This window comes from Pterocles gutturalis, unplaced genomic scaffold (assembly GCF_000699245.1).
Source record: "Pterocles gutturalis isolate BGI_N339 unplaced genomic scaffold, ASM69924v1 scaffold19279, whole genome shotgun sequence".
Taxonomy (NCBI): domain Eukaryota; kingdom Metazoa; phylum Chordata; class Aves; order Pterocliformes; family Pteroclidae; genus Pterocles; species Pterocles gutturalis.
In genome coordinates, this window is record NW_010133658.1 from 19431 (window position 1) to 41841 (window position 22411).

The 22411-nt window shown below is 41.5% G+C and overlaps 1 protein-coding gene across 1 annotated transcript; it reads right to left on the minus strand.

Moving 5' to 3' along the window:
- Positions 1–178: 178 nt before the first annotated feature.
- Positions 179–21901, minus strand: WDR86 (WD repeat domain 86). Its single transcript, XM_010081320.1, has 6 exons — positions 21739–21901; positions 18872–19013; positions 16897–17329; positions 7221–7356; positions 2440–2543; positions 179–397 (listed from the first exon to the last, which is right to left on the minus strand). The coding sequence occupies exons 1-6, from the start codon at positions 21899–21901 to the stop codon at positions 179–181; spliced, it is 1197 nt and encodes a 398-aa protein (XP_010079622.1).
- Positions 21902–22411: the final 510 nt, after the last annotated feature.

The window sequence follows — 22411 nt, forward strand, 5'->3', positions numbered from 1 at the left end:
GCAGCAACAAGATCTGACTTCAGTCCATCTGACAGTCACAGAGAAGCCTGGCTCCTGAAAAAGAGGTTCAAGTGAAGCTGTTTCCCATCTCTTTCCAAGTTCTGGTTTACATGGACACAGTGGTGCAGAAAACAAAAGGTTCAGATTTGGTCACTGATGGAAAGTCTGGTTTGGACGGTCACATTAGTTCAACAGCCTCGTGTTCCCCATTCTCTTGCTGTACCATACAGCCGACTTTATTGTTGAAGAGACGAGACAGACTTCCCTTCTGAGAACTCCTGCCCTGGACAGACCTCTCCTTCTTTAAACGCCGCTTATTTCTCTTGCATATTCCCCGGATGTCCCAAATCCTTAGTGTGCCATCATGGGAAGCTGTGTAGAGCAACTCGTTGTGGATCTGGAACAACAGGGTCACACTCAATAACAAACGGTACAGCTCGGAATTGGCACAATCAAACTGTCAAAAATCAGAGAAAACGCAGCTCGATCCTAACACTTACAGCCTGATAGCTCATTGCAAGAGCCAGTATAAATTATCACAAAAGCTGCTGAAGTGGGATGAGACATTACCAAGTCAGGACTCATTTCTCAGCCACTTCACAGAGCCATAAAATATAAACAGCAAGAGTTATTTATAACCTAAACCCACTAGAAAAGCAATGGGGAACTAAAGTTAATGTTAGAGCAGGCTGTAGCTGGCAATTTCTGTGCTGGTTTCAGACTGCTGGTTTTGAAGATGAAGCTTAAGGAGGCACCAAAACCATCATCAGTGGGGGTTTCAGGAGTGCTTTCCTTCTCACTTCCCTTCTTCCTTTGCAGTAAGTTATAGGTACAATTCCTCCTTCAAAATCTGTTGTTCTTCTAAATCTGCAGTAATTTAACCTCGATTCCCTCTTGTAGTTTCATTTCCTTAATGAAACATTTGCTGCTGTTGATAATGTTTCCAGTCGTCCCCACCCCACCCTAGAAACCAGCCCTTGGTCTTGATCATCTTCCCTGTCCTCTGTCAGTCTGTCCACCACGGGCACTCGCAGTCTCCAGAGACAGGCCGAAATAGCGAGCATCCCACCAGCAGCCTGGCTTAGGTCAGCATGAAGTGCCACACAAGCACGGCACAAGCATCCCTCGTTCCTCATCCATCCCTCATTAATGTTCTTCAGATCATATTGAGGTCACCGCTTCTCAGTCCTCCCTCTTCCTAGGATTTTTTTGCCATGTACACTTGGAAATGAAATTACAAAAAAAAACCAAAACAAAACAAAGCCAACTTTTGGTCTTGTGAATATTTAGGGCTGCCCAGAGTGATTGTATCAGTTGTCACCCAAATACAGCCAGGTGACCGTCTGCTACACAACCAACTGCTCAATACCCAAGAATTCACAGTTTAAGACCAACTAGCCACTTGCCAATTCAGAAAAATATACAAAAGACAACCATATTTACAACTCGGTATCCTTGGGATCAACTCCATCAGGAATTTTATCTCGTCTCTTTTTTCTTTCGACTGTAAGCCTTCCAGAAATATTTACAGTGTCTCACGTTCTTAACCAAATCCTCATCCTGCACATAGCTTTTACTGAGATCTGGCTGCAGGGACACATGGATTCTTCAATGCACAAAGCATCCAAGGATTCAAACTTTTCCCCCAGGATTCCTTGCATGATACCAGTCTTTGCGTTGCCACCAGGGATTACTAATTCCTCCCCTTTTAACTTTTAAAGGCCAATATCACTTGAGCTCAGACAATATACAAGCAATTTTTCAAGAACTTAATGAACTTTCGAAAATTTTTAAGCCAGTGGCAGAGACTCTTCCATTTGTCTGGTAGGATGTGGGTCAGACATCAATACAGAGCTTCTTGGTCATCTTTATACCTTCACAAAAATAGATCCTGATATATAAATGTTTATATACAGGGTGGCACAGGGCAATCACCACTAGCTCTTCGCTAAGATCAGAAAGGATGTAAGCAGCTGCTGGACTGCTGAAGGATGCCGTGCCCAGGGGGCTGGGGGATACTGCTGTATATTAGTCTGCTTGGATAAGGCAGAAACTTCTTCTCCCCCTAGAGCACTGTAAACGCTTCTCATCAGTGTCCTGTAATGGATGGGGTCTCATGAGGCCAGAGTCTGTTCCCTGCTCTACGCAGGATCAGTTACACCCGTCTCATTTCTCATGGCTGCGTGTCTAACCTGACCCGAAAAACCTCCAGTCACAGACGTAGGACTGTCTCTGGGGGCTCGTTCTATGGTTTTGCTTATCCTTATTATTATCACGTTTTTCTAAAATTACATAATATTCAAGTATAATACATTTTGTCTTACCCTGGAACAACATCCAACCCAAGACACACAGAACAGCCAGCCACACCAATTCCCACAAAACAAATGAAGGAGCAATCAGAAGTGAGAAATCCCAGCAGAGAAACCCCTCCCTGACCTGGATGCAGTTGATGATGAACTTGTGTCCTCGGAAGATCTTCTGCAGGACACCGCTCTTGGAATTGAAAGCTCTTGCACAGGCATCACCACTTCCTGTGAACACTGCAACACAACCACACAACATAGCACACGGCCAGATGTGAGCAGCCACATAAGGTCAGTTCATGCGAGTTCAAAATGTACCTAAAACTAGTTCACAAAGGAGCATGACATATCATTTTTAGGCTGGATTCTCTTCTCAGTTACAGCAAATTCAGGTAATTTTATTTTTGCTGACCCCGGCATGCTTGTGTTTTCATCCATATTTTTCAAAACACTGAACTCCCTTAAGCCTGAAGTTCCTACAGACATCAGCATTTCACTCCAGACACACTTCAAATACCTATTTCTGCTCTACTCTTCCATGTGTATTTCCCTGCCTCAATATCCCTCAATATTTCTAAGCAGGCAATTTATCTCAAGTCTGGTTTTAAGGATTTCCACTATGCCTTCCATTTGTTTTACCATAGTTAGTTCCAGGTTTCCATTCAGTGCTACAACATCTACATCACTTCTGCTGTAAGATCAAGCAGCAGAAGCGTCTGTACAGGGAAGCTGCAAACCACAGGAGCAGCATTACCCTCTCTCATACTAAGATACAAATTTGGCCTTAACTTCTTTAAAATACACTGTGGATTCTCCTCCACTTTCACCAAAAGCTTACTATCAGTAGGTAGGGCCATCTCTGTTGAAATACCACAGTTAAATCTTCTGTCCTCAGAGGTGAGTGGCATGCGTAGGCAGCTTTACAAAAAAGCTTTATAAATTCTTTCAGCATGGTAGATTTCTAAAGCTAAATCCTGTAGCTTAGGATCTTTGCAAGCAGCAGAGCCTTTAAGTGACTCAAGGCCCAGGCTATAATCTCCGTTTCAGTATGGCACTGAACTGAGGGTTTTGGCTATAACTCTTGTATTCTATCTGCTGTATTGTACATATGCTGCAAGAGTGGGGCTAGGGTGGGGGGATGTTTGTTGGTTTCTTGTTTTTTGGGTTTTTGGTTTTATTTCTTCAAAGTAAATGAAGCGTGACCAAAGATTTTGGCTGTTCCTCAGGTTTCCTTAGGGTATCCTAACATGTTCGAAGAACAATTTCTCAGCACTTCAGGATCTTCACATCAGATCCCAAGAATCGCTCTATCCAGAAACTGTAAGGCAGTATTGAATATTTAGATTACATGCTTAGTGATACGGACCACATATTTGTGTGCCTTGAGGGTTACAGGATGTCTTCATAAACACTAATTTTCCTTCACTTAACCCAAACTCCTCAAGTTTATCTAGAGATAAATATTGCAGAACTGCAAAAATCAGCATATTCACTTCTCCCTGTAGTTCAGGTCTTTGCAAAAGCCATGACCATAGACAGATTTTTACAAAACTGAAGTGCCTGAAGACAACAGATACCTTATCTTTTGGGAGAAGTCAGGTACTGGATTCCTAAAGAGGGGTGAAGAAATTACCGCAGCAGTAAATTCAGGACTACAACAAGAGACAAGAGAACAGGCTACCCACTGCTTTTCAATTCAAATTATACTGCAGGAGGCGGGGTGCTTCCCGGGTACACCTTCAAGAAACATCTGGATGTGGAAAATCAATGTCATTTTATATGAATTCAATTACTAACAAAATCCTTAAAAAGTATTGCATCTCATTCTGCAAATTAGTAATAATGATGTAAAGCAGGGAACAAGGTACAGATTTTTTTTTCTAGTGAATGGAAATCACTTAATGCTTTTACACACATGCGGAGAGTAGGAACCAATTAAGAGCCGGTTTCACTACGCAGCTGTCAGTTTACTTTAGCTATTGCTATCAGGATTTCGCTTTTGACAGACATCCTTTATGTCTTTTGAACTGTCACTCTAGATTTAGGAAGTCTCTTTGCGCCTCTGAGTTTCAAAGGAGAGCTGTTGATCTAACCCAGATTTAGCATTTAAATATATGCTTATGTATACCACCTATGAAACAAACAACAAAAAAATAAACTCAACAATTCATTTGCGTTTTTTACTTAAATTTCATAGACCCTTGGGAGGGAGAACAGGTTTTAAACGTTCCCTTGGAGTTTTTGCAACATGGAAAAGTATAAACCACATTAAATTTTAAATGACTGTGCACATACAGTAGGAGAGAAATAACCAACATAATATCATTAAGCAAATTAGATTGAGAACCAGCTTGAATATTCCCCATGCTATTAATTACACAAGTAGACTGAGGAAAGCCACCAAAAACACATTCTGATGATTTAAAGCTTAGTTCTCAGATCTGTCTGGACTCCCTGTACACTATAAAGCCATTTTGGAAACACATATATTTTTCTTCTCATTCTTCTACTATATTTTCTTATTTAGACCATAAACTCTTTGGGGCAATGAGCCTTTGGGTACTGATCGGGTAGCAAGCAAGAGAATTAAGATCTTCTAACTGAAAGTTACCACTTCTCAGCTGAGGTTCTTGCACTGGTGCAAATGAGGCATAAAACATAAGGAACATAATTTATATTGAAGTATTTTCTCCACATTTTTGAAGGAGAATGGACACGCAGTGCTGATCTATTCCAGGCGAACAGCTAGAATTTTAGCTACACTAGCTCCAACATTTGGTATCCTGTGAACATCTTTGTAATTCTAATTGAAACAAAACCATTAGTTACTGTGTAAACAAGCGATTGATGTATTACAATAATGCGAGCAATCATAGCATATAAATTAATTTTTAAGGGGAAATTTCCTCTTTCAAGACTTAAAATGCATCTAAGTTCTATTCAAACAAGTCCCTAACATTTTTCCACGACATTTTTTCTGCCCTTCAAGTGGAACAATTCAATATTCCCTGTCTGACACTTTTAGTATTTTTGCATTTGATTTAAAATGAGATCTTAAATAACTCTGTGAACACTTTTATCACCCTATCAGGATGTTCTTCACAGGTCTGACTAAAGGCAGCAATATTGCCTGCATTTAAAAAAAAAAAAAAAGCGTTACGGGAAAATAATGTATGTGTACAGCAGGGACAGAGTGGCAGGATGAGGGGGAAGAGAGAGAAAGCTGCAGAGCTGATGGGGGTGGCAGCAGATAATAAAACTTTTGAGCATAAACTTCCTTTATGATGATTTTAGGGAGTCTGGTCAAGTCTATACTGGTTGCATGAAAAGCAGGATCAACAATGAAAAATGGAGACCTCTGGAGGTCTCATTAATGGAGGAGATGGTCTCTCCATCTCCCACCCAGACATGAAGATTCCTCACTGGATCAGGCCAACATCAGCTTAGCACAGTTATCTTGCCTTTGGGTACCTTGATGAATTCAATCTTTTGTTTTGTATCTTTACAATTAAAAGGGGGAAAACAAACACACAAAAATAATCAGTATTTTGTTTGCCAGTGTTCGTCCTGGATTAAAATTTCTGGTTCATTTCCTCTGCCCTACCTGCCTGTATCTTTGAGCAATAAAAACTTCAGGACACAGCATAAGCTCAGACCCTCTCCCCTTCCATTTCAGCCTTCTAGCCAGCTGCAAAAGCTGAAATCAGCAGAAATTATAACCTGCAGGTAGGGCAGAATAGGGTGGTTCTGCAATATAGGCGAGGAGAGCTGAAATGAAGAGTAAATTACAATTAACTTTTAATGGAGAAAAGTAGTGCAGTGTGTCTAATGCTGGAAGGAAGACCAAAAAAAGGCTGCCTGATTAAAATCAAAATTTACCTATGGGCTTGGTTACATGTTAAGTTTCCAAACACAATTAAGAAATCAATTCTGTTACTGGTTATAAATGTAGTCAGTCAGCCATGTCAAGCATGGTGCAAGACAACTGCCATTAAACTGTAATCTGCCTGTGCAGGTACAGCTCCCTTCTAATGTGCACCATCTCGCATTTGTCAGCCATTTATCACCACCACACTGATGATCTGCCAAAAGAGATATCAAGGCCCAAAGAGCATGCATTAATTTGGTGTTACATGTTTGCTTCATATCATAGCTGAAGTACAGAAATCGAAATCAGAAAAGTGTTGTGAATTTCTAAATTAGCTTAAGATAAGCATTGCCGTCCCAGTTACCCTGAAGGAGAGAAGCAGTTGTTCGGAAAGCAAATGAAGGCACAACAGAGCTACTGTCAGTGGCAGGATAAGACCAGGAAGACACACAGAGAGGTTCAGGCTGATAAAAATAGAGCCACAGTCTTTGCAACCCAAAACCAGACATGGATAGATGACGTGCAAAAGGAAAGCCATCCAAGACAGGGATTTAAAGAGGGAGGTTTCATGGTCAGAACTGTTAGAAAGAAGCAGTGTGCATCTGAGATGTGATTCTGGTTTAGGACAGTCGGTGACACGGTACCTACAAGGTTTCAGAGGCAGGCACAGGGCTGCATATCCAGCCGCTGTCCCCAAGTTTGCAGCAGAAGCACACTGACAGACATCAGACTAGCAAGGTTAAACCAGGGCTATGCAAACAACCCACAAACAGCTCAGGGTTTAAGCCACTTCCCTTAGTAAGAGAAATAAAACAACTGCGTCTTCATTTCCCAGAAGAAGGAGGTGGAAAATGGAGGGAAGATCTAAGCTTCCCACACGGAGTCGTACAGTGAAGTTTGATACTGAACATAAACATGCTGGGGTTGAAAAACGTGACAATTTCACAAGCCTTCAGAATTACAGTATTCTCTATTAACATTCTTTGATCAACGACAAAGGTTGAAAAGGAGACAGGGAATTGCTGAACACAGGAAAGGCAACTTACAGATCCCAGCGTGGTATTTCAAAGTGCTAACGCTGTGTTTGTGAGCCTTGTACGTTTGGATTCGCTCCCCAGTGTCTACTAACCAGCACTTCACTGTCCTGTCCGCGCTTCCTGAGTACAAGTGCCGATTCACTAGCTGAAGGGAAGAGAAAAAAACATCAGCAATAGTCTCTCTGGCACGTTCGTGACAGAGCTGCACTGAAGTGACTCATCCAAAGTCACAATTTCCAGCTCAACAGCCTGTTACAAAGAGCAACAACCACACCTTGAAACAGAGGGATGGTGAACAAAACCAGCCTTTCATTCTTCACGACAGCATCTCCCATTGACTTCTGAGCCTTAAAAACAGCTCCCACATTTTAGAAGATGAAAAACTTAGCCCATCTGCTGGTGCAAGCAGGCAGGATTTCAGTGAGCTTAACAACGCTAACCCTACTTCCACAATTAGTTACATTAACACAGCCTCAAAAAAACCTCACAGGGTAATTTCTGCGAAACATATTTGACAAGAACTCTTATCAGATTGTAAGTTTTATTTACAACAAAATTTTAGGAAGAATTTTGAGTAACAAAAAAAAAAGTAAATGAAAAATAAAATCCTACGCAACATAAACCAGGGTTTAACATGACTAATTTGCACAAGGTCAGTATGTGGAAACACTAACTCTTCCTTGAAACTGTTTTGTAGCTGCGTTTCCACAAGTGTTTTTAGACTGTGTTATCGAACGATTAAATAATTAACCATCCTTACACAGGTTTTTTAACGTCTTCATTCAGATTGTCTTCTGCTGTGTGTTTAGAGCAACTCTGCCTATAAACCCCAAAGAAGAGTGCCTCATTAAACTAGTCATCCTGCACATTGTGTGAACTCTTTAGTGGTGGAGGTTGGTTTTTATTCCGCACAGACATGACAGAGAATGACAAAAGGAAGGACTGCAGTTGGGAAACCATGACAGAGATTAAAAAAACACCCAGTGCACGACTATAAAACTAGCCAGTACACAGTAACAAACTGTCCAAAGCCTGGCAGCTCAGCAGGCAAACTCCCAAAGGCACAGAGAAAAATCTTGCATTCTATATCCACCTAACAAGAACGAACTAAAGATTGGTGTACAGCTCTGATTGCGTATTCCTCCAAGCTGAGAACTGGCCCAACACCTGCCACCTGAAGGCAGGGTAATGAGGGCAGCCAGTCATCGCTGGCTCACAGCAGTCCATGGGCTGCAGTTCAAGGTAAGTCTCATGGACTTGCAGCAATCTCTGTATCAAAAGGATGGAGAGACAGGAGGGAGAACCCTGGCACCCTCCCACATCCTCCCTCCGCAAAGAAACAGAATTTGCACAAGGAGTAATGACATCTCGTTTACCCTCCAGACACACAGATCAGAAGGTTCAAATGGCCAGCAGAGCACTAATCCCTTACGCTTCTCACGTATCTCCAAGAAACCACCGACAGAGCAAATGACAAATGTAGGTCTTGCTCTTAGCTCACTTAAGGGTCTGGTTCTTCCACCGCCTTAGATTATTATAAACCTTCAGTCGCCACTCTTTGCGCACTCTGTATCTGCTAGGTTGAAATGTTTTTCCACCCTCTCCCATCTCCACTCCCATTCCAAAAAAAAATCACCCTGTTCCAAAAAGGCATCATAAGGGAGCTTTGTGCAAAACAATATTTGCGCTGTGTTACAACAACATGAAATCCAAAGCACCACAGTGATGGGACAGTGCTAACCCATGTAAGAAATGTGTGCAGGCAGACTGAGATGATGCCTGGACACAGCTCCCACCAGCCCAGTTGGACCAGTGCACACCACACTGCCTACCAGCAGAACTTGGCCCATGGGACAGTTTTCACAGCTAAACGTCAGGAGCTTGTAAAACACATACCGCTGTTAACAGCCAGCAGTACTGTGAAATGTCACATCCTATTACTTCTAAGCTGTTGTAGCACTGTAATTAATACTACATCTCAAGGAGGAAAGAGAAGGAATGACCAGCAGCACTAACAGAAACCGAGAGCTATAAAGTTAGCCTGAGGAAGGTAACCTGACTTTTGATTTCCAGGCTCAACCGGAATGGGCATGAAGAGCATTGTTGTGTTGCACCTGCTAAATGGAAGAGGATGCTTTGAGTTGTGATCCTGCTGCGTTGTTCTTGGCCGAGTCATTGCATTTCTTTTTCAGACATCTTGCTAGCAGCATCAACCCACACACTGAACAAGAGAAAACACTAAGTTATAACCTCCTGCAGGCAGATGGGTAAACACCACGCTGCATTAACGGTACATTAGGTTATGCTGCTCCATTTCTACATTTAAGTGGGTATATAAATGCTGAAGTGAAATAGAAAAGCTGAAATTTGCCTAGATTTGCTAATTTGCTGGATATGAAAATGTGTTAAATGATGTGGGCTTACTCAGGTAATTTATATCTCCAGGATCTTAAGAGCTATAAAAGCTTCCGATGCCCAGTCAGAGATCTGGCAAGATGGCCAGCACACCAACCATCCGCATTAAATTCAAAGCCTCTGTGCTACCCGGGCTGCCCCATTATATACTTTTATGCACCTTCCTCCCCCTCACCAGTTTAAGCAGGTGAGCACAGTAGCAAAGGATTCTCAGCCTTGCATGGAAACAGAAATACTAACAGGTTACACAATCTGCCGGATGCCACAGACTAAGCCTGCAGCACAGCCAACACCAAAACCCAGTCCAGGCTCTGTGACTGTCACCCAGCCTCTCACTTACACGGTATTTTTATAACACAGAGCATGAATTAGCTATTAGTGGAGAAAGCCATCAAGAGCTACCAGCTCAGGTTGAAGTTGCAAATCCGATCTGCCTTTAGTGATATGATGCAGGCATCATCTCATCTAAATTGATGCAGATATCTAGAGCTAAGATAGTCCCCTCATAGTCACTGCAGTCTAGGGCACAATTCATCTCATCCTGAAGCAGATGTCTGAAATAGATTATGCGTCAAAACTTGCTATTTCTCCCCTGTGACAAGGACAACCTTCTCAGCTCTAGCCATTTATATCAATTTAGGTGAGATGACTCCTCCTTCACTTGACTGAAGATAGGTCTAGCTTACAACTCCAGCTTGAACTACAACACTTCATATATCTATGTTTAATTAAAATAATAGTCATCACCACATACTGTTCCCCTAGCCAAAGCACCTTACAAATGGGCCTCACACTCTGTGTAAGATCAAATAAATCCCTCCCCTACTTCATAGGTGGGGAACCATGATATAATGCAACCAAAGTCCATCCAAAAAAAGGACTTGAAATTTATAGCATCCTAATTTTTGACTGCCCAGATTGCAGAGTGCAGCCCTGATTTGGGAGGCTGATCCAGGCTGCAACTGTCCCTTTCTACAACGCACAGGAAGCATTATGTGCTGCAGGGCAGTTGTGACAAGCAACAGTATCCCTGAAACTGGTCAAGGTTATATGAAAACTAGATGGGATTCTCTCTGAGAAGCACAAGACAGAGGCACCAATCCAAAATGACCCATATCAAATTGGTATTTTTACTCCAGAGCCTTCTTTCAGAGGTTGCATCCAAAGGGTGTGGCTATGCTCCAGCAGCCTTGGCTGTAACTCACCAAGGCTGAACACGCTGTGCAAATGCCCTCATGCTGGCTGGGCACAAGACACTTTTGCTGTGGAAGCAGTGGAGATCCTCGAGTCAGACAGCAGCATAGGTCCTTGGCTCCTGTAATCATTTTTCTTAAGTCATGACTGTATTGAAAACTATCTAAAGTGCCCCAGAAAGAGGGTCCGTAACACAGTTCCCCTGCCCACTTCCAGACATGTCCCCAAAGCACTGATTCCTAGAGAGGTCACCTTCTGCTGACTCTCCCTCTAGGACTCTTGCTAACCTCCCTACATTAGCTTGACTTCTCCTATCCAGCAGTTATGGGACTCTCTAAATGGGTTCCAATCTCCTCAGCCTGCAGAGGCCATTTACTCCAGATCCACCAGTTCTGTTAGACTGCCGGGCAAAACAATATGTTGCTGTTCCTTGGGTTAAACACCCCTGCTGATGCATTAGGCTCGGCAGATCTGTCCCCTCTCAGGAGCTGGACAAAGCATACTGATTTCTTCACCAAAATGCGAGAACATGCTGCAGCTTCGCTGGGAGCTAAGCCTCCCCACTGCCAAGACTGGCACCCATTTTTGTGTATGGGCATTCAGGCGCAGTCATCTTCAGCACACACTTGTGGACTAGGTCCCCGTGTCCATAACTACTTGGCTTTTCTAACCCAAAGTCTCCAAACCTTTACCCAATTCCCTAGGTCCCAGTCCTATTCTCATTAAAAAATTTAATTTTCTTATGATTTAGAAGGAAAACGTAAAGTTTCACTCAACAGATTTTTCTAGATATAACCCAGTCTGTCAACTCTTGGTTTAAAACTGATCAGTAGAAACTTACATATTCTAACGTGCAATGGTCTGGAGAAGCGATGATATTTTCAAAGCTGTATTTTCCTTGGCTGGCTTTTGAGCACTTCATTCACTTTGGCTAACTGCCCAACAAAGTTCCTGACAAGAAAAAGCATGGCAAGGCAAGGACACCTGTGCAGAGCAGACAACACTGAACAGATTTGCAGCTCAGATACTAACAAGCTGAGCGGACATTTCAAACCCAAATAGCTTCAAAAGAATTAAAAACCTGATGACAGTCAGATGACCAGTTCTAAAGCCTCAGTCAGACAGCAAAAAATCACTGTATTGAGAACTGTAATTCTGGACTGTTGATTTTTCTCATTACTCTGAGGGACTTTGCTTTGAACCAGATGGAACACTGAGACACATGAATGGAGCAAATTTGTCATAATCCTCAGGCCAAAGTGCTGGAGATGTACTATTCCATTAAAACGTTCAGTCAGACTTGTGAGTAGCAAAGTAACAGCAGTAGCAAAATACAGGTTGTAATGCTGAAGTAGTTACAGGTTTCACTATTAAAAAATGCCTGTTTTATGCAACCCTGACCTTGGCTGTAGCCCTTAGACACACCACAGTTTGAATTAAAAAAAACAAATGATCACATCTGGAGTTGGTTTCTCAAGACAATCACAACCCTATTGCTCCACACACTTGGCTGAACTTAATATACGCAGCAGCTTAAGACAATTTCTACCTGTGTGAATGACAAAAATATCTACAAAAGAGCTGTTTAAGTGGGTATTTCAACCTTCTAGGAATGGACTTTGCTCTCTCAATTAACCTTTGCAATAAGAAACAATTTAACCCTCATCCAAGGAGAGGCAATCAGATCTCCAAACAGATTTGGACACATCCTCTTTCTAAAGGTCATCGCACTCAGACTGGGTCCCAGGAACTTCATGATGAGTTCACATCAGTAACCACGTGTCCCATTACCAGCTTATTCTTCACATGGGGGTCAGTATTCCTATGATCTGCCAGCTCGGTCTTCTGTTCACAGCCACTTCTAAGTTAAAAATCACCAACTTGGACCAATCTCAAGTTACAACTATGTAAGTCTTCGGCCAAGTTAGACTTTCAGGATCCCATTCAACCACATTCATTTTAATGAGCTAACAAACTCCCTGTGGGCGAGAAATTGTTTTTTTTTTTTTTTTCCTGAGAAACCATCTAGAATGAGCACTCTGGTCTGGCTGTTAGAGAACATTTTTCAGCTTTTTTATTACAGTGCAAAGTAATGGTCCTAGACACATGTTTCTTTCCTACAGGTGTTGTACACGTTCATATTCCTCTAATTCACATCTTCATCGCCTGATGAATTCTGCAACAAATACAAATACAAATTACAAAAAATATGGGCACTTAATTTAATTGGTGTGGCAAGAAAAAAATTCTGTCCCTGTGATCACAACAGTTAAGTGTACAAATGGAGTTCAGGCAAAGGCTTTGTTCAAAGCATTCTTTTCTTCTAGTCAGCTTTAAAAGGCAACTAAAAGGAGTGGTTCAAACAAATGATCTTTTGCAGGAAAAACAGAAGCAAGTCCTTGCCCACTCATGTTCATTTAAAACTCCTTTTGCAAGAAAAGAGTTTTCTTGCAAGAATGTTTGCTATAGGATCCAAGCTAAACTCCAAGCTGGATCATTTCTCTCTGCCAGCTTTTGCAACACAATTTTGATAAATACCAAGAGGCAGAACAATCAGCAAAGGACAAAGCAAACCTTGTGAACAGTTTGCAGAGCTACTTTGGAGACATTTAGGAAAACATACACAAGTAAATATTTAAGTAAGGGTTATTCAGCCTATTGCAGGCAGTCATGTTAATTAAAAAGCATGTTTGATTATTAATTGCAAATACTGGTCTTTAGCCAGGCCTGAAATTTTTAAGTAGACGGACTAGCATGAGCTCTGTGATTACACTCAGCCCACCCCTGCTTTTTCCCATCGCTTCCTATAAAATCTCATAATTGGCTCTTATGTGAAGAGGAAGCACTCAAAACAGCTGCTGTCCCTTGCCTGCCAAGCTATCGATGCACTGCAGGAGAAATAGAGTGAAGAATTCTGGCTGCTCCACCGCTAGTTACCTTGCCTGACTATGAGAACGAAAGCCACCAAAGCACCTAGCGTGCACACGATTCCCACTGCAGATAGAAAGTCTCTTCTGTCAGTCTAATTTAGGCAGTGGAAGGAACAGTGGCACTAGAATGAGCTGGTACCTACAGCAGAACTACTGTGACAGCAGACCCCATGCAGGCAGTTCAGCTGGTAAATCACCTTCAGCAGACTGACTCCGGGACAGCAGGACAAGCCCTGGGGAATATCTGAGCAGCTCACCCTCTTCACTCCACTGTCCAGGACTACCAAGGACAGGGGAAAAGGGAAAGCTAAAAGCTCACCAACACTTTCTGTCCTGCCATGATGAGTTGCTATCAGGCTCCTCTAAGTTATGCTAGCTGGCAACAACACCTAAAGGATCTTAGATTCAAAAACTGAACATGCCTGTGGCATCACCTCTCTGCTTTTCATACGCCAGCACTGCAGGAAGCACGGTGGAAAACATGGGTGTGCTTTATGGATATCTACCCAGAAACCCTCCTTCAAGAAGCTCCAGGAATTTCCATTCACTGCTACAGCAACACTATTGGTATTTACTGGAAAGTAGTGGGAGATGACTGGAACAGTCCAGACCTAATTTGCAGCAGTTTAGAACATCCTGGGGCATTCCCGTTAACAACAGTACTTTTCAAAGTTGGGGAAAATATGGTCTCAACATCCAAGTTTTTCCTGCTCTGTGTCCAAAATGAGAGATCACACTGAGCATTTCTCAAACTTTTGAAAGGTCACCCTCCCTTAGGGATCTTTATTTGAATAAATAAAATGAAAATAAGTCTTTATTTTTTTCCCTTTATTCTCTCCACAAAAGCATTATATCACCCAGAGACCAGGGCACTACCTTTAATTGCTGGTACCATCCCAACTCCTCTAGGACACGGGAGTGAAAATCTGGTGTAATTAGCAGCTCACTTCCGCCCTGAAGAAAATGAACTACTGTCAATAATTAAAACTGTCTGCTGGCTACTGTGAGCAACTCACAACTACCTCCGAGTCCTTCCTGACCCGCGTTTTGAAATATACCATCCCAACTCACTGCCACAGATTGCAACGCTGTCACTGAGAAGCCCTAGGCAAAAAAGGCTCCAAGAGCTTTTTGAGAAGAAAACAAAAATTAAAAAAATAAACACCTCTCTTCAGGAAGTTTCCCTTCTGTTGTAACATCTTTTTATGGATCCTGGTGATTGACCCTTTTGTGAAAGAATGAAAATACCATGTGCGCTGTGCTGAGAGGCAGCCAAGTGGAACAGAAGGGCTAGTGTTGAACCCAGTAAGGAAAAGGGAGAAATTAGGAAAGATCGACAGCCTAAAGCTATTCAGCAGCAGTACAGTGACTGCTTAAGCTGGGATAAGTTTTAGAGGCTTAGAAACTAAATGCTCTCTGTGGGGGCAGTGTGTACCTCAGCTGGACTCTTCTAGCCTCAAACATCAACTGGTGATGAGAGACGTGAGAGGCTACCAGTTACTCACAGCTAGAAGAAGATTTGGCCAGGACTGTTGCCAACACAGTCTTGGCAGCAGCAGTCTTGTGTACTTTGAATTGTTCAGGTTTTCCAAATAGCTGTATTGGTTTTGCTTTTCTTCCCCCCTCCAAGAAGTTCTGTTTGTTTAAAACCATTGTTTAACTCTGTGCTCACAAGCAGAGCAGCATTGCTCATTCTTGAGAATTCAAAGAGTGTAATTGAATTTCCCAGGCTTCTGGGAGAGGGTCAAGCCAGTTTTGTGTAACAATTTTAGCAAGAACCCAATTAAACTAAAGCAAGCTCTGTTGCTGCCAATCTGCGCCTTGGAGAAGGGTTACAATTAGACAGCAAGACATAGCGTGACACTAAGAACAGCAACAGACTTACTTGAGCATCCTCAAAATGTATTACCACAATATCATAAAAACAAGCTTTAACACTGAGAATTTACCCAAGCAAGTCAACATGATTCTGTGTGGTTTTTTTCCTTTCTAAAACTGAAGGAAAATAAGATTCCTTCAGTACTACCGAGTCTTTAGTCTGATAGTGTCAGCTGCGACTACCTTCTTTAAACATAAAAGACAATATTTATTAACCAGCTATTAAAAATACATGCTGTAGCTTCTGTAAAGAAAAAGCACTTATAGACGACAAACACAAACAGGGAGAGTAGTGAGGAAAAACTATTGTCATTAACTTCAGACAGACACATACATTTATAAACATTTAGGGCTTGCTGACCCGAAACTAAGTTACCATCATATACCTTCTTTAAATATACCATTAGCATTTTCTGGTGGATAACGGAGTGTACAGGACAAGTACTTGTGCGATAATTCCCCTTCTCCTTCCATCTGCCTAACCTCCTTCTCTCCTCTGCAACATTAACAAGCTTGGCAGCATTCACCAGAAAAATACTGGAGACAGAAAAACAGGGTATAGTTTTTCAGTTCACATCAAATTTTTTTCCCTCTCTTCTTCATTATTTCCTGATTTCTCTCCCCCATGCTCTACTTCTCTTTTCCATTTTCCTTGCCCATTCTCTCATCTTGGCCACCTCTTTCTCCCTTTCTTTTCTCAAATTATGTCTGTGTGGTTTTTAACACAAGATTTCTTTCAGCTTTATACTTTTCTATTATCTTTTCCCCATAATTTTGTGTTGTTTTTTTGGTTTTTGGGGGGGTTTTTTTGGTTGCTTAAGTAATTTTTTTTTAATCTGGCTTACTCTGATTTCTGTTTTTTTGTCCCCTCCTCTTTTTATCTGACCCTCTGTCTGCTTACTTGCACAATCAACAGCTAAAGTTATTTTTCTTCAAAGTCTGGTGATCCTGTGTACGCAATGCTACTCAGAAGAATAGTCCTCCCAGTCACCTCCTCCCTAGGAGGAATTAAATAGATACTGAGCTAGAAGCTAGACCAGGATAACCACTAGAAGCCAAGAGGATACCAGAAGGCATTTTAGGGAAAGGGAAAGAGAAGTTGTCTAAAGGTCACAGAGCACTATTATTTTGTCATTACATAAATGTTTAAGCTTACCATTTATAACCTGTCTTGGAAGAGCTTCTTTATGAATGAAAAGACAAAAGAGACCAACACCAGTTAGGATACAGACACTCTGAACAGCTCTTCCAGAAGCCTCCATTCTTACCTCTAGGCAAATTACTGATCCTTGATGCTCTTTGAACACTTTCAGCTGCTCACCAGTGACAATATTCCACGTTCGAATGGTATAATCCGTGCTGCCAGAAAACAGCTCCCTGTTTGGTGCGTCAAGTATAAGGCATAAGACAGCCCCAGTGTGTCCCAGCAGAGTCTGGTAACAGCGCCCACTGGACACCCACCAGACCTTCACAGTGCAGTCTGTGCTACCTGTCACCAGGAGGTCTCTGCTCACTTTCTCCTCCTCCTCCTCTTCTTCCTCCTCTTCTTCAAGAACATCCCTGGAGGAATAGTGAGCTAGAGTCAGGACACAGTTCCGATGGCCCCGGAATTCCTGGATTTGTTTCTCCTTGTCCACACTCCAACAGCGGGCTGTCCTGTCATAGGAGCCACTAAAGAGATAGTCTTTGGCAACCAGGATCCTGCAAGAAATAAAGTTTGCGTGTGTGAACAGTATCATTCAACCTTCTTTTTTATGGAAGCATTTTTTGTCACCATTTCAATGCCAAGCACACTGAAGCTAGAAATTAACACAACATATATAACCCCAATTCAGCGTCCCTGTTTAATACACATTGTTTATGAACTTTTTTGGTTTTTAAAAAAACACAAAACACTTCCCTGTTTCTACTTTTAAAATTGAGACTTCTTATTTAGGTATATTGATGCAGATATTTTAGCAATATAACATTGTAACTTCGGGCATTTGTGTTGTTCTAAAATCTTTTCCAGCAGCACTATTATGTACTTTTCACAAGTTAGATACGCTAAGAGTTTGTTGTGTTTTTTGGGTTTGTTTTTTTTGTTGTTTTTTTTTTTTGTAAAAAGTACTCATTCTTGATGATTATTTATTAGTATTTCTTTACAAATAACTTTTAATAAATTGATCTTTGAAATAGCTTGGAATTAAAATAACCAAAAAAAACATTTCAGGAACCTGAACTGTAACTGACAGCATGCAAAGATAATCATAGTTGCATCATCAAACAGAGACAGTGCAGGAAAAAAAACCCCATACACCTAATTTCACTTAGCCCAGGATCCCACAAAAGGTAGAGCAAGAGCACCCCACTTATTACATAACTGAAGAGCAAATCAGAGATTACAGCTCAAGATTTCAATTTACTGGGCCTCCAAAATAATGAGCTGTAGCTGCACAAACATATAAGAACAGAAAAATCTCTACAGTTTGTACTTCCAGACCAGAGATAGGGAGAGAACATAATAACCTGTCTTCTTTTTCAGCTCAGTTTGGTCCTCTGGAACCTTTCAAACTGGCAACAAAGTCATACGAATAGGGAACACATTTCCCATTTGCTGATTCAAGTAAAAATCAGGCCAGTGCCAAAATACCGACAGAGACAGCCTTCCTAACTATTTACAGAATCTAGCTACACATCATATGTGTTTTGAGTTTAGTAAGGAATTAAAAAACCCACCCACCCATAAAAAAAATAAAGTAAAAAAATCCCCAATCTTTGACTGTTCTATTTGTCATTAATTAAATCCAGTTCAGCTATTAAGAGGCACTTTAAATTGACAGGTCAATCAGTCATGCACGATCGGTTTAATATTAAACTTCACTTGCACAAACAGGAATAGTAATTCCAGAAAAAAACCCTGACTTTATCTCTCTTACTGACACAAAGGCTTGACGTGATGTTTTTAAATCTATTTATCAGAAGCATCTGTTATCAATTGAATAATTTATTCTGGAATTTCGTTCCTAGCCCTGGATTCAATTCCCTGCTGTGTGCCTTTCATTTCTCTCCTATCTGCTGTCTATGGATGTGTCAGCACTGTTGCTAGGAAAACTAATCATTACAGCACAGAACACGTGTGGCATGGACTCAAAGGTTTACACAACCCATTTTATTAGTGTAGTAATGGAGAATTGCAGTAAAATTACAATATGTGCGATAATACATTACAGGAAGACAATGGAAGAGCTCCACAGAACCAACCTGTTAACAATCGATGTGTGTCCTCGGTAAATGGCCAGGCACTGACCTGTCATCACATCCCACTTTCGAATGGTATGATCTGCGCTGCACGTGAAGGCAGCCTCATTTTCTAAGTGGCAAAAGGTGATGTAACTTTCATGTCCTAGGAACAACAAAGGAAATAAATTCAATCACTGCATGTGCAGACAGGACAGACCAGTCGAGCTCTTCACCTTAACTAAAAGAAAAATACAACAAACAAATGCACTGAAGCTCTAGTTTTAAATACGCCACCATGTTCTTTACATTTAACTATTTGTATAAAACACAGCATTTTTAATTAACAGCAGAAAACTCCACTTCACTGATAGAAGGATTAAGTGAAAAACTGTACAGTTCTACCAATCACGCAGATCAAACAGTATTATAAAAACCATGAGCTAAATTAATATCAGTATAATAAAACTCTGACCACTGAAGTTTAAAACCAGTAAAAAATTGGCTTTTTTTTTAAATAAGGAAATGCTTTCGCTTCATTCTTCTGAATTCACGAAAATAAACGCTTCATTTCAGCCCAGCCCATTGATTGGCAAGACACAAACAGCCCTAAATTCAGTCATGAAACTATGAAAAAAGGAAGTGTCGTGAGACTTAACAGCAAGTTTAGTTTCATTGTCCAAGCAGAATAAAACACAAACAAACAAATACATCTGGTAAAAAGTCAGCTAATACTTTCCCCGTTATGACTAATAACACCAATAAAACCCACAATTTTCAAAATATCAGTATACCTTTAAGGAAATCACACAGAAAGAAAGAATAAGAGCCCAATTATTTATACAGTATTCAGAGTATGTTGGGATTCAAAAGTTACAATAAAAATAGACACAGCCGCTACGCTAAAAATTTCCTGATGAAAAACAGGGTAATGCTAGCAAAGAGGGATCAATATTACAACCTTAAGCTTTTGTCCTTGCTTAGCAAGATGCATATTTTTTATACTGTATTATTAAATGCATCACATTTAAAAATCACCTTGGTATTCAAGTCCCAGCTTTGTCCAAGGTCTCATGTGAAATTATCGTCACCTATCTAATCGTTAGGATAATACCATCTTGCACTCTTCTGTTTTAATTAGACTGTAAGCTTAAGTAACTACCGCAACAGAGCCCCAGACTTTAGTTGAAGTTGGTGGGCCCTACTGTGATTTAAATAACACTATTCTTTGAGGAGAAAAGAAAAAAGAAGGACAAATGTGATTAAAGAGAGAACGATGGACAGACAAAGATATTAGAAAAACAGAATCATATAGCAGAATAAAGAGATGGTAAAAAAACTGAGGGAAAGCAGTCTGCCCAGTAAAACACTTCATTTCTCTGACAGCAAAAACCAGATTTTATTACAACTCTTGTAATTCAGAAGCAAACCAGAATCCACGTTACAAACACACATCTTGTTTCCTCTTAAGCAAATTCACCAGATGTCAAAAATTAAACAGATCACTGGGGCTATAAGCAAAAATATATTCATCCTCACACTTTTGTGAGAACTTTTTGCAAACCAGCTAAAACGGGATAGGTTTCAACCACCAACATTTTTTTCACAGCATCATGTAATCTTCCTCTGAGGAGATCAAAAAAGCACCTTGGTTACTGCGCCAAACTCTGACAGTCAGATTTTAACCATCAATAACACTTGAGCCACACAAAGGATGCCAAAACCCCCTGTACCAGACAAGGTCTGGTGCTGGTCGGCTCAAAAGCAGCCACGACAGAAGTCTGTTGGTTATGTCATCTGTGGTGGAAGCTCGAAACTGTGTTATAGATACAGGTTGATCAGTAATCATAGCTTGTACAATAAAAATTTACACAACTGTGTCCGTGCATAAATATAAAATACATCCAATTATCTGATTCAACTGACAGTTCACAGATCACCTAGCCACCCTTCTTTAGAGTTTATCCCAAACACTAGCAGTACATAAGCCAGATTCTGAATATTATCCAATATATTTCTCTTTCTAGTTAAAAGTTAATTAGTGGTTTAAAAGGATTTCTAAGCCTAAAGCAAACGCAGTGAGTTTTCCAGGAGCTAGAACCATGGCAGGATGTGGGGAAAAAAGACAATACTCCAAAGTTAAAAACAAGCAAGCAAGCAAGCAAACAACAACATAAAAATTACAGCAATGTTCACTTTTGGAAGAAAAAAAGGACCAGAAATTCCAAATTTAAGAGCTTTCTGGTTTTCTGTATTAAGAGAAAAGAACATGAGTGAGAATACAAACATCTTCGGCCCACATCTGACTCCTGCATGACTGTAGAGAGTTTTTATTTCCCTTTTAATTACTGAGATGCTAGTCTAAGGATAATACATTTTGTTTAAAATGCAAAATCAATTTAGAATAAAAAAGCCCAGCAATTAACATATCTGCATGTCAAATGTGGGGGAAAATATAGCCTATTTAGTAAGGATTCTTTCCAAACTTCTGGCTCAAGAGGTTCTAAATAAAGATTGTCTGGAAAACGAGATGATTAAAAGGACAAAAAAAAAAAAAAAAAGAAAAAAGAGAGAGAGACAATAACAAAAAGTCAAGATTTCATCAGGGTATAAAAGAGAGGGCTTCCCAGAAGAGACACAAGTTAAAACAACTGCTGTGTACCACACCCTGAGAGAACAGGATCCATGCATTCAGTAGCACTGGTAACCTGTTTGGGGTTGAAACAGTTTCTGCTTAACATTACTATAACAAATACTCCAAAAAACACAAAACAAAACAAGCATGATTTTGGCTGCCCAGCAGCCTGCAGGGACTGGAAGAGACCAGAACATGCTGTGTGGCCTGTGCCAGGCTTTAGACTCCAACACTAAGCAAAAAGAAGCCGTTGTACCTTGGAAGTGGCCATGGCACTGGCTGTCAGCAGTGCTCCAGAGCCGTGCAGTGCCATCCTCGCTACCCGTGAGCAGTCGTTGCCCATCCGGGCTCAGGCTCAGCCAGTTGATGCCTCCTTGGTGATCCGTGCAGACCTTGACGGCTGAGCCACTGTTCCCCATCCTGCCGATGGTCCCCACTGTTCCCAGCGAAGGCAAGAGGCTGTGGGTCAGATCATAGGCGCTGCGCAACCCCCAGACTATGCTCTGGGCCTCCAGCTGTCTCCCACCGACCAACTTCAGCCATTACCTCAACTCCGAAAAATCACCAGGGTAGTCCGGACTCCTGCCCAGGGACACAGAGGAGGAAAAGGAGGGCACGTTAAACCATTCCATCTCCCCTGTGGATACATCACTTTCTCAGTCAGGGTGTGCTGAAAACCTCTTCCTCCACAGGAACCGAAGCCCTACCGTGGAAAGCAGCCCTTCAACCCCGCGCTCCCTGGTGCGCCTTCTCCACAGGCATTGAGGTACCTCCAGCCCCTCGGGCGGCGGCGGTACCGCTATCTGCTGCCCTGCTCCCAGCCTGCCGGCACGCTGCTGCTTTTCCAGCAATTTCAAGGCTAACTTGGGGCACGACGCTTCCCCCCCTGAGGGAAGCCCAGCTTCAGGCGGGCCCCCAACGCCCCAAGG